The 15,612-nt window shown below is 57.4% G+C and overlaps 2 protein-coding genes across 2 annotated transcripts; both read right to left on the bottom strand.

The window, feature by feature from the left end:
• Positions 1-1,226: 1,226 nt before the first annotated feature.
• On the bottom strand, positions 1,227-7,525 carry PIGT (phosphatidylinositol glycan anchor biosynthesis class T). Its single transcript, XM_083873281.1, has 12 exons — positions 6,420-7,525; positions 5,856-6,033; positions 4,906-5,033; positions 4,320-4,420; positions 4,076-4,162; positions 3,738-3,825; positions 3,566-3,663; positions 3,113-3,290; positions 2,823-3,023; positions 2,110-2,275; positions 1,906-1,989; positions 1,227-1,773 (listed from the first exon to the last, which is right to left on the bottom strand). Exons 1-12 carry the CDS (start codon positions 6,676-6,678, stop codon positions 1,521-1,523), a joined length of 1,821 nt encoding a protein of 606 aa, XP_083729407.1. The 5' UTR covers positions 6,679-7,525; the 3' UTR covers positions 1,227-1,520.
• Positions 7,526-8,069: 544 nt separating this feature from the next.
• DBNDD2 (dysbindin domain containing 2) lies at positions 8,070-15,331 on the bottom strand (the record flags this gene model as incomplete). Its single annotated transcript, XM_083873282.1, has 4 exons — positions 8,070-9,071; positions 9,853-9,996; positions 10,438-10,596; positions 15,289-15,331. 4 exons carry the CDS (start codon positions 15,329-15,331, stop codon positions 8,863-8,865), a joined length of 555 nt encoding a protein of 184 aa, XP_083729408.1. The 3' UTR covers positions 8,070-8,862.
• Between the last annotated feature and the right edge of the window lie 281 nt (positions 15,332-15,612).

Genomic DNA, 15,612 nt, shown 5'->3' with positions numbered 1-15,612 from the left:
TGCTGCTGGTTGCAGTCTGCAGGACTGATCCTGGATCCAACCTGACACAACTTGAGGTCTCCAAATTGTTACACAAACTGCAATGTGGACCCTCATGCCTAAGACAGCCGTGGGAGCTGTGCTCACTTGGGTTCTGGTTGTAGTTCCAGCTCTCTATAAAGAAATTCCATTCTGCACTTTAAACCTGGCTGGCAGAGCTGTAGCTGGAAGCAGCATGAGCTCCCAGCCCCATGGCACCATTTTCAGCAGGCAGGAACAGAGAGGGATCGTCCAAAAGTCATATTTCAGCAGGCTCTGCAGGCTGCATGGAGCCATCCAGTGGAGTGGATCTGTAAGGATGCAGAGTAAAGAGCATCTCTGGCATGGAAGGGAAAGGTAATCTCAGGCCAGTGGGAAGAGATTGTTCTGTGCAGGACAGGAGGCCATGGGTTTTTATGGCCTTTCTGTTCAAGCAGAAGCTCTTAAAGGACCTCTGGCTGTGCTCTGCTTTGGTTCTGAGGAGCATTTCTTCCAAAGATTTTCCTGTCCTTTGTTTAGCTGGTTGTAAGCAGTGTCTGTTCCAATCACAAAAGCCACATCTGAGATGGAAAGGGCGTACCCCTGAAAACAGCACTGTCAGAGGCCAAGCAGCACCACCACTGACCTCCTGCTGCTCTGTGTGAACCACAAAAGGCTGGTAATTTGTATTTTGAGAAAATAACTGAGGAGCACAGCGGTGCCAGTGTTCCTGCACTCCCAGCCCAGGGATGGCTGCAGCTCAGCATTTGGGGTCTGCTGAGCCAAGGCTCCCCAAAGCTCCAGGGACACTGTGGGTACAGAGGAGAATCTTGTGCTCTGGCAGAGGGATGAGCAGGTGGAGGGTTTCAAAATCCTATAAATAGAAGTTGTGAGCAAGAGAAGCTGTTTCCTGCAAAAGAAAATATGCCCTTGCTGTTGGTGAGGGGGCAGGCATACACTGTGCCAAACAATTAATTTACAAACTGGCTCGAATGTGGCCAACTGTGACAGGACACATATAGGTGAAACATGTCAATTGTGAAAGGTGAGATATTAGAGCAGATTAATTCCTCTCTTTGCTGCAGATCAAACCCCCCTGCCTGGTCCTGCCTGCATCACATCACAGCTGATCCAGGCAGTGTACTACAGACTTGGCAGCTCACAGTCTTAAGAGGGTCAACTCTGCCTGTGAGCTGAGAAAGCAAAACCAACCAGGAGCAGCACAAACATACAAAACACTCAAGTTTATTTCCAGCACCATTCCCAGCATGTAAGTTACACCTCTCCCAAACTGAAGTCTTTTACTTTTCCCAGTCCCATAGCAGTGCAGTTCAGTAGTCAATGGGCTTAGAGCCATTTCCCATCTTAGCAATGGAAGTGGTCTCTCAGCTTATTGGATCCCAAGAGAGATCTAGGCAGCAAAACAGAAAAAGCTGCTTCCAGTAAGACAAGAGGCAGCAGTGCTCTGCCATCTCAGTGTCCCCACAGAGCCCTGCAGGCAGTGCTGCCTGCCCTGGCTCCTCTCAGAGTGGGGGAACACCCCGGAATTTCCGGATGACGTTGGCCAGTCTCTTGGCCAGCCCGCCCCGGCTGGGCTCCTCCACGTGGAAGGTTCTGGTCAGCAGGTTGTAGAAGGAGCCGTAGCACACGGCCACCACGGTGCAGGTGAGGCAGATGACGTTGTAGGGCATGCTGAAGTCTGGTGTGGGCAGGTTCACCAGCAGCGGCTCCGTGTACAGGCGCACAAAATAGCTGGAGCCATCGGAGGAAGGAAACCTGGAGAGTGGAAGAAGGAAAGGCAGGGTCAGCCTGCACAGGACCAGTGCTTCATGCTCACCAGAGAGGATGAGAGCAGCCACAGCCTGCAGGTTGTGGCACAGCCCCACTCCCCAGCATAAGCACACTCACAGTGAGGTGAAGAGAGGACTCTGCTCCACATCCATATCCTTCATTGCAGTGACACTGGGCACCAGGGCACTGAGCACAGATGAACTAAGGGCAAAAAGAACATGTCAGTGTCAGTCCTGACAGCAAAGACATCTGGGCAGACACCTGGGCAGTAAGTCCTATGCAAAGCCCAGAAAGAGATGAGGAGGTGCAGAATGTCATTACCCAACATAAAAGCCATGATTTGGGTCAGGTGGGTACTCTGTCCACTTCAATAAAGCCCTCTCAAACTGGATTGTGATCTTGGTGACAGAGTTGGCTGGCAGCTGGATCAGCATTTCCAAGAGGTGAGGCCGTCTCCGGTCCTGGGCTGGCTGGTAGTGGATGTAACCTAAGCCCAAAGAGATTTCAGCAATGGCACCAGGGGAACCTTGTCCAATCTCACATTGCCTGGACATCTCCCATGAGGTGGGTGATCTTGCTTCCACTGTCTTGAGAGATTGTCCTTGTCTTTTCTGGGCAAGTGAAGATGTACCCATAGCAAAAAATCACATGTTGAAGTTAAATTTACCTGGTCTTTAAAGCTACTGACCCATAAAAGTCTGGTATTCATAAGCAAAAGTATAAATGCATAATAAAACCCAATTATCAGTTTTAAATTAAGCTTCCTGTGCTACAAAAATTAATTCATGTTGGTTTAAACCCTTGTTGGATTATGAAACACTATCCATGTGCCTCTTATAAATAAAACAGACTTAATGGTCTCATCTACTGTGAGCACTGAACTTGGGGCTAGGAAAACATCCTAAAATGTTTTGTTTCACAGTCCAGTTCCCCACTGATCACTGGGGCTTGAGGGATGGACTAAACCATCTTTGGAATGAGCTGCTCATGCCAAGGGAATCGGGTGGCATGTGCTGCTTGGGAGGTTTACTCACTGGGCTTGTTTTCCTTCCCTTTGGTGATGATGGTGAGAGTGTGCACGTAGAGCCGCAGGTACCAGGGCACAGTCTCCAGCAGGATCACGGGGAAGGCTCGGTAGGGGTGAGTGTTGTAGATGAGGGTGCAGATCTCCCCGGTCTGCAGCCCGTACCCCCCCACGTAACGCTGGGCGTGGAGCGTGGGAATGGGCATTTCCGCTGTGGAAGAGGAAGGACAGGAGTGGGGTGATTCTCAGCCCTGGAGCCCTGGGCAGTGGTGCAGATGAAGTGAAGTTCTGCTCACTCACAGCTGTCTTGGGGCCGCTTCCACTTCAGCTGCACGTTGAGGCTGCGAGATGTGTTGAAGAGCGAGGGGCTCAGCAGGTCATAGACAGCATAGGTCTTCTTGTCCCCCTGGACAACAGCTTCATGTACTGATGTTGGAGCGGGGGACACTTCCAATAGCTCTTTTTCCTGAGGAAAGGACTGTGAAAGGAAAAGTACCCCTTGAAGAAACTGGCAGCACTGGGCAAAGTCCCTCCAGGTAGCCCTGAGCTTTCCCACCCAACAGCCAGTTCCATACTCTTGCTAACACCACCAGGCTCATCTCCCCTCAGCCCTGCTCAGAGCAAGGAAATCACCTCCCTTTGTTAGCCCCTGAGGGGCCAGGCCATACAGAGGATGGAAGTGAGGATGTTTCACAGCCACATGAAGTGGCTGAACTGAGGGAGCAGGCCATGCTTTCTGGCCCATGAGCTTACCTTGTTCTTAGGGGAAATGTCAACGTAGACTTTGCTCTGTGATGCCAGAGGACACGAGTCAGTCAGCGTGCGAGAGAACATCTTAAAGAGAGACCAGTCTGTGGGAAGCAAGGTCAGGTGGCAGGTCAAGTGCTGCAGGCTGGGAGAACTCGAGCACAGCCACCAAGCTTACCTTTCTTTCCTTGGCCACTGGAAAAGAAGTCAAAGACCACAGTGAGGGTCTGTCTAAGCTCCCAGGACACAGCCAGGCAGGAGGCATCCTGCACAAGAAAGAGACAAGCGGCTCTGATCACACTTTCTGGAGGGGGAGGACACCAGGATGGAGCTGGAATTCCACCAGGACTGCAAGATTTCCATTGGGGTTACCAGAGAAGCAGGATGACAGCTGTGTTAGACACTGTGAACCCATCACAGGGCAGCTGAGCAAACCAGTGTGATACTTGCAATGTGACAAGGTGGCTTTGGATTTTCTCTGGGGTGTTGAGGGAAGGAGCTGAGCCCAGCACTCACCCTGCAAATGGGGCGGATGTGCACTGCCTGGGAGTGGTAGCTGCTGTGGAACAAGCGCTCAGCCTTCAGCAGCACAGCGAGTCCAGCCTGCAGGAAACAAAGGAGAAACTCAGCCCCTGCTCTGTCTTCTGCTCCCACCAAGAGAAAGGCCCTGAAGGAACTTCCCAGTGCACGCTCTCAGATTGCTGCTGGGAGCCCAGCTCCATCAGGAGTGGCACAATTAGGCAGCAGGACTTGTCTTTACCTTTGAGCCACATGGCAGCAGCTTCTTCCAAGGGGTGAGGTTCTCTGTGCAGACAACCTCCCGGGGCAGGACAGCGTAACGCAGGAGATGGTGATCCGTGCCTGGGCAGGGACAGGGAGGTGAGCAGGCTGCTATTGCTACAGGCATGAGGGACAGCAGCACATCTGTTCCACCCCCAGTGTACCCACATGCCACCACCCACTCAGTAAGCCTGAAATGCCATGAGCTCCACCAGAAGTAGATCCCACTCTGTTCAGTGATTGGAAAGAATAGGCAAGGATATATCCTAGCAGATTTTTTTTTTCATGAGTGCCTTAAATCCTGCAGTCCTCCCTGTTTTCTAAAACACTTTCCATAGAGACAGATAAGAGCCTGGGAGCATCTGCCATGTACTACTTGTGGGTTTCCTCTGTTTAAATCCAAGCCTTGTGTGTAGGGAGAGGAAATCCTTCCAGGAAGAGGTTAACAGATGTTGTTGTACACACCCAGACCCAGAGTCACTGCAGGATCTGCACCTGGAATGCTGGCAGTGGCATGGCAAAAACTAAAGTGAGAGACAAGAGTGAGAGGGCGGAGCCAGGCTCACCATTGGCTAAACCCAGGGGTTTGAAGGATGCTGTTGGAATCACTGTGTTGGTCGAGTCAATGAAGTTGAGAGAAGCACAGAATATTCCTGAAAGGATGTTACTCAGCTCTTTCCAGGCTTTGTCAACACTGTGTGAGAACAGACACAGAGATTAATCAGCAGCTCAAATCCTTGAAACAACAAGTGTTAAGTCAGCAACATTCAAGAAATACAGCAGGGTGACCACACTGGGTTACCAAAGCTGCATGGAGTGTGCAGAGAGACTGCTGGGCTTGCACTCCCCAGCTCTCTTGGTATTTTATTCTGACACATGAGATTTGAGGGATAGCAGGGACACACAGGCATCACACTGCCAAGGGACATGGTGGTGGGCACAGCTGTATGTGAGGAGAGAGGCCAGAGGAGCAGGGAGCATGTAGGAGGTGATGTGTGTGAATGGGGAAGGAGCTGTGAGACCAAAGCAATGCCTTGGTGCAGCTCCAAAGGCTGACCCGACCAGCAGACAAAGAATGAGACACTTGCAGGGAGGAGAGAGCTCTGTGAGTCTCCACAGGGCTGCTGCAGCTTGAACAGGGGTGGTGTGCTAAGGGAGATGGTGACAGGTATTGTTTGGGAGTCAAAGGAAGTGAGTCATGGCTTGACAGGTCAAGATATAGCCCCACTGTATTAGCACAGCAAGGGGTTTGTCATCACAGAACCCACAAGGGAGTTCCTTGGGCCTTTAGTGAACAAGGATTTGCCCTCAGCACCACACCCTGTCCTGTGAACAGATGAGGTATGTTCTGTGTTTTTGTAGAGCCACTCCTGGGCTCTTTCTTCCAGCAGACATTTTTCAACCCAGGAGGCACACTCACACACCGTGACTGCCTCATGAGAGATGAGCAACAGCTCCTGGGAGCAGTGGCCACAGAGGGGACCCAGAGGGACAGATCCATGGCTGCGGTACCTACTCGGTGACCGTGGGCTGGAACCAGACCCAGAGCTCAGCGCCAGCGGGTGCCTGGAGGGGCGGCTGCCCCCAGTAGCGGGTGCGCCAGAAGCCCTGGGTGAGCGCGAGGTGGAGCTCCCGCACGCCCAGCGCGGCCACCAGCCGCCCCAGCGCCTTCGGGAAGAGCCTGTAGTGAGAGACTGCGGGCAAGGTTAGTCTCTGCCCATCCCATGCCCCGATCCCTTCCCCTGACATCACACCAGCGCCTGTCCAAACATGACGTCACCCACACACCGCCTCTGCTGGCACTCTCAACACAGCCCGCTTGAGTCACAGCCCCCAGCACCGCTGTGTGATGTCATCGCGATCCTCCGTCACCACAGCCTCGCTCTGCCCGGCCCCTGCTCACCTCACCCCGCCTCTGACGTCACTCGCACCGCTGACGTCATCGATCGATGCAAACCATCACGTCGCATGGACCTTCGCGATAGTCCCGCCCCTGCGCCGCGCCCCAGCCAATAGCAGCGCGGTCCGCCCCCGGGCCAGCCAATAGCAGAGCGGTCCGCCCCGGCCGGGCCCGCCCTACCTGAGCCCCGCTGCAGGTCCGCGTCCCAGCGCGTGCGGAACTGGAAGGTGGCGGCCACATCTCCGGTGGGCAGCGGGCTCAGAAGCAGCTCCTCCTGCAGCGCGTCCCGCCGCTCCTGCTCCGCGTCCGCCCGCCCGGGCCCGGCCCCTGCCGCCGCCAGCAGCAGCAGCAGCAACAACGCCGCCATGCCGCCCCCGCCCGCCTCACGCCACTTCCGCTTCCGCCTGCCCGCCAATGGCGCCGCTTCCGGGGCTGCCATGGAGACGCCCGGCGCTCCGGGCCTGGGGCTGTCCCGGCCTGGCACCGGGAGCGGCCGAACGGAGCGAGCCTGGAGCCTCTGCGGGGGGAAGCGCCAGCCCGGCCGTGCCTACGCCTGCCCCCAGCCCAGAGCCAGCGCCAGCGCTTTCACAGAACGGCAGAATAGTCTGCGTCGGAAAGGACCCACAGGGATGATCGCGGCCAACTCGGGTGGTTTGAGAGGGGGTTAAGCGGCTCCCCGAGGCCTCCCTGGCACCGCTTTGAAATTGGTGCTGCAGGGGAAGCCCTGGTGCGCTTTCAGCCCTGCAGGGCTCGGCTGTGCCCCAGGACGCTGCGGGAACTGTGCTTGTCCCCATATGGCTTCTACTGCTCAGCTTGTCCCTGAGAGAAGAGCTCTCCCTCGCTCCTCGTCTCCTCTCCGGAGGGCACCGTCTATCCCCGGGTGCAGAGCCATCCGAGGGCGCTCCGCTTCCAGCACCCGCCGGCCCGGGGCCATCCCCGGGAAGGGAACGGCGGCCACGGCAAAGGCGACGGTCCGATGGATCTCACACCATCCCTGTTCTCCCGGTGATGATCTGAGTGTGATGATGATTTGCTCCAGTAGGAAATGAGCGTAACAATTATAGCAACGTGTGGTTGTTACTTACCAGCTGCTATACCGTGTTGATTACCCACTTACCTGCTCAGATCTAAGGTCCTCATGCAATGTTAACTTGGAACTGACATTGTGATTCAGTATTTGTCAAGAATAAGGAGTTACTTTATATCTTTTTTCCCCTTTCTTGCTAATTAGTGGCATCACTTAAAACCAGAAATTCAGCATGCCCAGAAAAAAGAAATCATATTTACATAATACTGTTGGGTTAGGTGGTTTTGTTTTTTGGTTTTTTTTACACTGGGCAACTCCTTGCAAGAGGATACTGGTAGGTAATAAAGATTTAGATGCATTTTGGGAATGATCAGCCAAATTAAAAGTAAAAACATCCATCCAGAGCTGTTAATTACCCCATGCCTAGGTAGGGTATGGGGTACAACCCTGTGCTAAACCTGAAAAGTCATGAAACCTGCCCCTTTTTTCTTGATCCATTTCCCAGCTTAAGGAAGCAAAAGCACACATTTGTGCTGCACTCAGACATGGGGCACTCTAGCTGGTCCCACAAAGTGTTGGTTGACACAGGAAGAGTGCAGTAATGTCTCAACACCCCCTGGGAAGCAGTCAGGATGAGGAGCATTCCCTGGCTTCCATTGCTTATCTCCCAGGCTCCTTTCCTGTGGTGATCACGGTTGTGCTGATGCAGGGACAGGGACAGCACTTTCCTGGTCTGCAGCCACTGATGGTGGCCAGGGGCCTGTGACCAGCTTTGTGCCCAGCTCCTCTTGGCCTGCAGGGACCAAGCAGAGTGGGCTGTGGAGTGTCCTCATGTTGGTGGTGCTTCCTTCACTCCTGTGGAGCAGCTGCTGGTGTTCTCTGCTCAGCCCATTTGTGTGGGGAGTCCCCACAGTGCTCACAGCTGGTGGTTCCAGGTCAGGAGCACCCCAGCCCTGCTCAGGCCAGCTGTGTCTGTGCTGGTTCTGCAGAGCCTGAGCTGCTCACCCTCGTGCCCTGCTGTACCAACAGCCCTTCTCTGCCAAGGTCTGTGCTGTCTGCTCCTGCCCTGGGCACAGGAACCATCCTTGGGCTCCATTTGCTCCTTCATGGCCCAATGAGCACACTGGCTCTGCACTGCTCTCCATCCTGCCATCCACTCTGAACCCTCATCCCCCGTGCTGTTTTCTCCCAATGACACACACACCCCGTGCTTGGTTAGACACAGTGTTATTCTCTCTGTGCTGTCGTTAAGTGCTTGTCTGGACGGAACCTTTGTCAGTAGGGCAGGGGGAACCAGGATCCTAAGGGATGGCTTTCTGGGAATGGTGGGGTTGTGGGATGCTGAGCATGTTGGAGGGGAATGAAGCAGGGAGTGTTAGCAGCAAAGCCTGAAGAGTTAATTTTGGAAGCTTACAATACCCCTTTCCTTCTCCTTTGGCTGCCAGGAGAACACATGGAGGGAGAGGAGGGGAAAACCATCTCTCCCCTCTGGCAGGGCAGCAGTCCAGGATGGGGTTTACTGGGCACCAGCAACTTTCCTTCTTCTGGGCTGGCAAGTCCGTATGGAGGAGGCTGGGAGCAGGGCAGAGCTGGCTGCTAGCTCCTCACCACCTGCTCTTTGGGACTGTCCTCCTGCAGGTCCTCCTCATCCGACTGCACCACGGGGGTCTCGGCCCCCTCCTCGCTGGTGTCCAGGCTGTTCAAATCCGTGGAGGCAGAGGACGTGGAGGAAATGCGAGACTTGCTCTCAGCTGCGCTGGGCACTTGCAGGGTAATCTCCTCTGGGCACTGGCTGGCCTCTGCCCCTGGAGAGGAGAGCAGTATGAGAATGAAAAAGGCTTTTGGAGGTTTATTGCTGCCTAAGCTTCATGGATGGCCCCTCCAAGACTCACTCCTCATTGGGCTGTGCATTCCTGGCTGCTCCCTGTGTGGCTGCTGCAGCCATTCCCCACCTCACACCACCGGCTTGGCTCAGGGCAGTTGCTGCACATTCCTTCCCTGTTTTTGGCAGTGAAGCCTCTTCCATCTTGCCTGAAACACAGCTCAGAGCCATGCTGTGCGAGGCTGTTGGCTGCAGCAGGCAAGGAGACTTTTGCTTTGACCTCACTACAGTATGTGAGTGGGGAGGAATGTGCTGGCACCCCATGCTTTCCCTGCAGACCCCAGCCCAGCTCCCTGAGGTCTGGCTGAGAGGTGGAGAGGTTCTGCAGCCTTCCTGCTCAGCACAATGAGCTCTGCAGCTCATGGTGGGGACCTTGGGAGTTGTGACAAGGCACTGGCTGCTCCAGAGAAACTTTGGGACAAGGGAATTTGACTCACAGACTCTGCAAGGTGCTTGGGCCCTTCAGTCTTCTGCAGCACAAGGTATTTATAGGGATCTGTATGTCTGGACTGTAGAGGTGGATACTGATGTGGAACAGCCAGTATGAGGTCCCTCCAACTTCACAGACCCAGCACCAATGTTTGCCTTTGGGTGGGTATGGAGCTGCCCACAGGGTGGCTAGGGCTGAGGAATGAGTCAATGTGGGCACTGGGGGCAGGAAGGGATTCCAGCCTGGCCCACAAAGGGCTTGGGACTGCACATACCTGGCAGAGACCCAGCAACGCTGCTCTCCTCTATCCCACAGCCCAGAAATACATCCACAGTGTCCTGGTCTGACAGGTCCAGCACGTCCATCTGCTCCAGCATGTCCACGTTCACCTCCATGGAGGAAATGCTGCCTAAGGGGGCTGCAGAGACAAAGGCCAGCAAAAAGGTGAGTGGTAGTGCCAGGCAAAGGGCACCATCAGCTCTGTGCAGGCAGGGTCCTGAGGTGGGAGACCAGCCTTGCCACAGGGAACTGAATTCTGCTTGCTGGTAAGAGGTCCCAGGAAAATCATGTTTTCTTAAAACATCCCTCTGGAAGCCCCTGCTGTGTCACTACAGCCCTTGTCCCTGCCCCAAAATGCAGTCTGCCCAAAACCAGACTCTGCAGGGCACCAGCCTGGGTACCCATGTGCCTTCAGTTAAGGGGTGTGAGTAATCCACAGCATAGCCACACACAGGCAGTGTGGTCCCATCTTGGTTCAGGACATGCATGTCTTTAGACTGGGGCTGTCCCACCAATCTCCAATCCTGTGTCCTGTCCCCTGAAACACCCCCAAGCCCCTGCTGGTGCCCACAGCACATACGTCTCCGGTGCTCTATCTGCAGGTGAGACATTGGGAAGAAGAAATCCACGTCATGCTGGAAAACCTCCTCAAAGAACTTCTGCCGGTCCCGTAGTTTCATCTGCTGCTGCTGCTGCATCTGCTCTGCATCCAGGTTCCGCTGGGCCTGCTCCATGTCAGCTGGAGAGGAAAGGTGAGGAGAGTTGGACCAGGCAGGGCTGTCTAAGCTCCCACTGCATGGCTGTGCTGGATGCTTGGTGGTTCCCTTTTGCTCTGCTGTACCAGCACACGTTGGTTTAGTCACCATGGATAGATGTTACACACCAGAACAGCAGCGTCACCAGCACTTGCTGTGCTGGAGCCTCAGATCCCTCCCCTGAGGTGCAGGGCAGCCAGGAATGGGGAACTCATACACTGTGCTCACCACTGCTGAAGGGAATTATCTGTCATGGGGGAAAGGGAGCTGGTGTGAGATCAGCGGCGGTTTGCACACGTTCAAGTTCAGTTTCCCTGCTACCAAACAGAGGGCTGTCTGAGAATGCTAACGAGCAGGGGAGCTCTCAGGGTCAAGAGCCGGCCTTAGTGCTTGCTCCAGGCTTTCTGGGCTATAAGGAATAAAAGGAACCAGCAACGCTGTCATCCCTACCCGTGCACAGCCCTGCCTGCGCACACCCCCGCCACCACCGTCACTCTAAATGCAGCTGCGCCCACGCCCGCAGGCTCCCGCTCACACCCCCTCTCACAGCCAGCTTGGCTTCTGCCTGCACAAACATTTTCATTCCTGTAATTCCTCGCGCAGTTCACTGCCGGTGCCTGTGTCCCCAGCTCACGGGAGAGAGTGATGGGAGCCCTTGGGCTGTTGTTGAAGGAGCTTGTTGCTGGATCCCTCATCTTGGTAACTTCCTTTTGGGCTGGGTACCCAAAACAGCAAGGACTCAAGTGGCACAGAGAGGCTGTGGCTGGTGGCCCCAGCTGTTCCCAGGCTGGTGTTTGACCTCAGCCATTCCACATTTCCTTTCTGCTGCACTTGGCCCAACCGGCAGAAGGAAAATGTGATTATTGGAGCAGGCAGCGTAATAACCAAGGAAACCAAACAAACATCCTGTGCTCTGCCTGAACACAGCCCAAACCCTCTGCTCCTCCAGGCTGGGGAGGAGGGAGCAGAGGGAGCAGCATCCCCACCCTGTCTGGCAGGAACAGGGGCAGGGGCAAGGACAGCAGGGGAGCTGGCTGCCAGCAGCATGGAGCAGCACAGGAACCACACAGGAGAAAGATGGAGAGCCTGGTGAGATGTCATGGAGATCAATGTCACATCTTCCTCAGAGCTCTTCCAGGGCTTGTCTGCATCCCGTTTCTAGGGCATCCTTCAGTGAAACCCCATAATCTGCAGGTGCCTGCCCCGGCGGGCTGGGCTGGGCTGGGCTGTGCTGGCAGCACCACGTGGGGATGCACCGTGACTCAGGGCGACTCACCACACACTCTCTGCAAGAGGCTCTGGGCCTCTTCTGGCTGCTCAGCGCCTTCCTGCAATGCCTGGGGCAGCAGTCCAGGCTGCCTGAAGAGGCCTTTGCCCTGGTATGTCTGACCAAAGCACTGGTGCCTGCTCTGGTGCCGAGGCTCAGTGCAGGGCCCAGATGGTGGTGCCAGTGAACCTTTCCTCCTGGGGAAGACTCACCAGGTGGCTGCAGCCCGGTGCCACTGGGGTACAGCAAAAACCTCCAGCCTGCCTGTGCTATCTGCAGAACGGAATGGAGCCAGGGACAAGGAGGGGGTGATCAAAGCACCAATTATAGAGCTGTCTCCCTTTAGCAGCTGGCTGTCCCAGGCAGAGCTGTGCTCCCCAGCCCAGCTGTGCTGAATCCATGGCAAACTGCCGCCGTCACCACAGCGAGGAGAGTCCATCGGGCTCCAGCTGTAGGGAGGCTGGGCTCAGGGCACAGGCTGTGCTGGCTCCGGGGTTCAGGGTGACAGACCAGCTCTCCACGGTAGGTCTTGCCAAAGGGACCTTAGTGTGGAGGTAAGGACCAGTGTCCAAATCCTGCAGTGCAAATACAAAATAAACCAAAAGGCTCGAGTGCTGTCCTGAGTGCCGTGAATGGGGCTGATCCGGGCTGTTAGTGCTCTCCCCAGCATGTGACCGATACTCGCAGTGAGTGTCCTTGGGGAGAGTGATGACGGCTGCTGGCGGCGGCATTCCTGTGGGCGCCAGGGCTTCTCTTGAGAGAGAAATTAGCAGGACCTGTTTATGAACTTGTTTTCGAGCTCTGGCCGGGGAGTTGGGCACGAGCACTGAGATCCCATTATGTAAGGAAGGCCGGCAGCGGGAGGCAGCAGCTGGAGCTGTGCTTGGCCCTGCCTGACCCGTGACCGCGGTGAGAGTCGGGGATGGAGCCTTCCCCCCTGGCGGGGCTCTTCCGGGCCCAGGGGGAGCGAACAGCCCTGTTAGTGTGGCTGCCCCTGGGCCACCCTGGCCGGGGAAATAAAGGAGCGCGGCGTTCCCTGTCCGGCCCTCCCCATGTGACGGCCGGTGACACTCCGGAGCTGTCAGTCGCGGGGATTGTCTCATCCCGCTGGCATGTTCCCACCGCGGGACACGTTCGCACACACAATGCGGCCCCTGTGCACCGTGGGGGATCTGTCGGTACCTGCTGGTGGCCTGGCTTTTATTACTATTGTCATGGTTATTGCTCCGGCCCGCTGAGCCAAAGGGCTGGAGGCTGATCAGCATTCAGGGCCAGGCTCTGCCCCGCTGGCTGAACCGCCCAGCGCGGCTGCGGCGGCTCCGAGCGCCCCGCTGCCTTCAGATCCTTCCGGCTCTCACGGCTCCTCCGCCAGCGCGGTGTGGGCAGGAACCGGGGCCAAACGCTGGTGCAGAGTTTGGGAGGGCAGGACAGGGCAGGATCCCCCGCAGGAAGGGCAGGCAGAGATTTCCTTCTCCCCTGCTGCTGGCGGATGGCCGCAGGGTGGGCTGTGGGTGAGGGCGATGCCCCAGGGGTCCCTCTGCCCTGCCAGGGCACACCGAGGAGCCACCGAGGAGCCACCACCCCTGACGCTGTGTGGGCTCGTGGCCACGCTGTGGTGGGGAAAGGCGGGGGAGGGTTGGCTGAGAGGCAAAGCTCTGTCAGCTCTCCCACCCACACCTTCACCAAAGCAGGCTCGGGAGAGGAGCAGCTCCTGGGATGCAGTTTGGATGGGGCAGGGGCCAGACAGGGCTGGAGGGTGCTGGGTGTACCAGCTCAGGGTGTGCTCGGACACAGCTGCCTTTCCACTGGAAAGGAATGAGCTTTTCTTCCCTCGTGGCCAGCAGGATCCCGGCACACCCCCCTCTGTGCCGGTAAATAGGAGGGGTGTGTTTGGGTTGGGAGAAGGATTGTTAGTGAAGGCACAAGGCCAAGAGAGGATGGGAATGGCCTTTTCTTGAGGCCACAGCTCTGCAATATCTTGCAGAGATTTCGAGGGATTTAAAGAAGGTCCTGAAAAATAATGCGGGCTGTGGAAAGGAGCAGCAGGTGCTGGGGAGGTGAGCAGAGTTTAACCAAGCATGGGTCAGTTCTCTGATGAATGAAAGGGCTGGAGTAAGCTGGCTTTTACCCTTCTCCCTGGAGCCCAAACCCCTGGCTCTGCTCCTCCAGAGAAGCCCAGTATGGCCCACTGCTCCCAACTTGCCAGAATGCACCTTCCCCCCCCACCCCCACCCCGCCCCCCCCTCCTTCCCCCCCCCTCAGGGCTGTGAGGAAATGGATGGGGGACAATGCAGCTCCTCAGCTGCCACGGCATCTTCTGGGAGGCTGTGCAGAGATGGCAATCCTTTCCCTGTCACCCTGCCCCAGCACAACCCCTGCAGAACAAGGATAACCCCCAGGGCTCTCAGCTCCTTCAGCGTTGGGAGAAGTGGCTGGTGAGGAGAGGTGGGGATGCCCCAGAGAATCAGGCAGGGTCAGGCCATGCAGAGGTGGGATGCTCAGTCGCCGGCTGCCTGAGTGTTAATGCGCTGCACGGTTCTCCATCGGCACGTCTGACCTCGTGTTGCAGCACAGCAAAAAATAACCCTAGTCCTGATGAGAGGAAATGCACCAGGCGAGTGCGAGGGAGGCAGCGGTTTTGGCAGGGCTGCTTGCTGGGAAAAGCAGGGAGGGGGGGAATGGAGAGAGAGGACATGGCACCTCGTAACCCCTGTGTGTGCCGCGGCTTCATCGCCTGCACTCCTCCGAGCGATCTCCAAATCCCCTGCGTCTCAGCACTAAAAATATCCTTCCCTGCCGCCCGGAGCTCTTCCTCGGCAGAGGCTGTGTCATAAGACCCTGCTATTTGCGGGGCCCTGCTTCCTCTCATGCGAGGAGAAGCATGAGAACGGGGCAGCGCGGTGCCCGAGGCACGGCAGGCAGGACCCGGGCACGGTGCTGCTCCTCTACGAGCCCGCTTCCTCGGCTGCCGCTCGCCACTGACTTTGCTCCGCTCAGCATCCTCAGCCCTGCGGGTACGGGGGGATCCGCTCCTTCCGAGAGCTCCGAGGGCTGCCCATGCCACTCCGAAACAAGCCCGCGACCCAACAGGTTCCCGAGCTCTGCACTTCCCAAGCAGGTGTCGCTCAAACCCCCCCCGCTCCCCGAGCATCCCCGTCCCAGGCGCGGAGCTCCGCGGGCAGCCCCTGCCCTAGAGCAGCCGGGCAGCGCCGGCAGCAGGTTGTGCAGCGAGGGGCGAGGGGGCGGTGGGAGCTGGAGGCTCCGGGGGCGGCAGGTGGGGCACAGCCGCTTTGCCAGGGGCATCAGGTGGGCGCCGCGGGGAGGATGGAGGGGCTGTGGCCCCCGAGCCCTGCCCGCCCGCCCGGCGCGGTGCCCCGCTCCCCTCCCGCCCTGCCCGCCCCGCACTTACCGGGCGGCCGCCGGCTGCGGCTCTGCGCCCCGGGCCCCGACATGCGGCTGCTGCGAGCGGGCCGGGCCGGGCCGGGCCGGGCCGGGTGGGGGGACGGGGCTCAGTGCGGGCCCCCCCCGCCGCCGCCGCTCTCCCAAGGCGCTGCGGGGCGGCGCTCGGCTCGGCTCGGCGCGGCGCGGGGCGGGACCGGCGCGCCCATCACCGCGGCACCGCGGCCGCGCCTCCCGCCCGCCGCCCCGCCGGGGTCCCGCTCCGCCGCTGGGGGTCCTGCCGCGGGGATGGGGGGTCTCCCCTCCACAGGGACAATCAGAAGGTCCCCGTGAA

This window comes from Zosterops lateralis, assembly GCF_965231275.1.
Source record: "Zosterops lateralis genome assembly, chromosome: 16".
NCBI classification, from domain to species: Eukaryota; Metazoa; Chordata; class Aves; order Passeriformes; family Zosteropidae; genus Zosterops; species Zosterops lateralis.
This window is presented reverse-complemented; position numbering and strand designations above follow the sequence as displayed.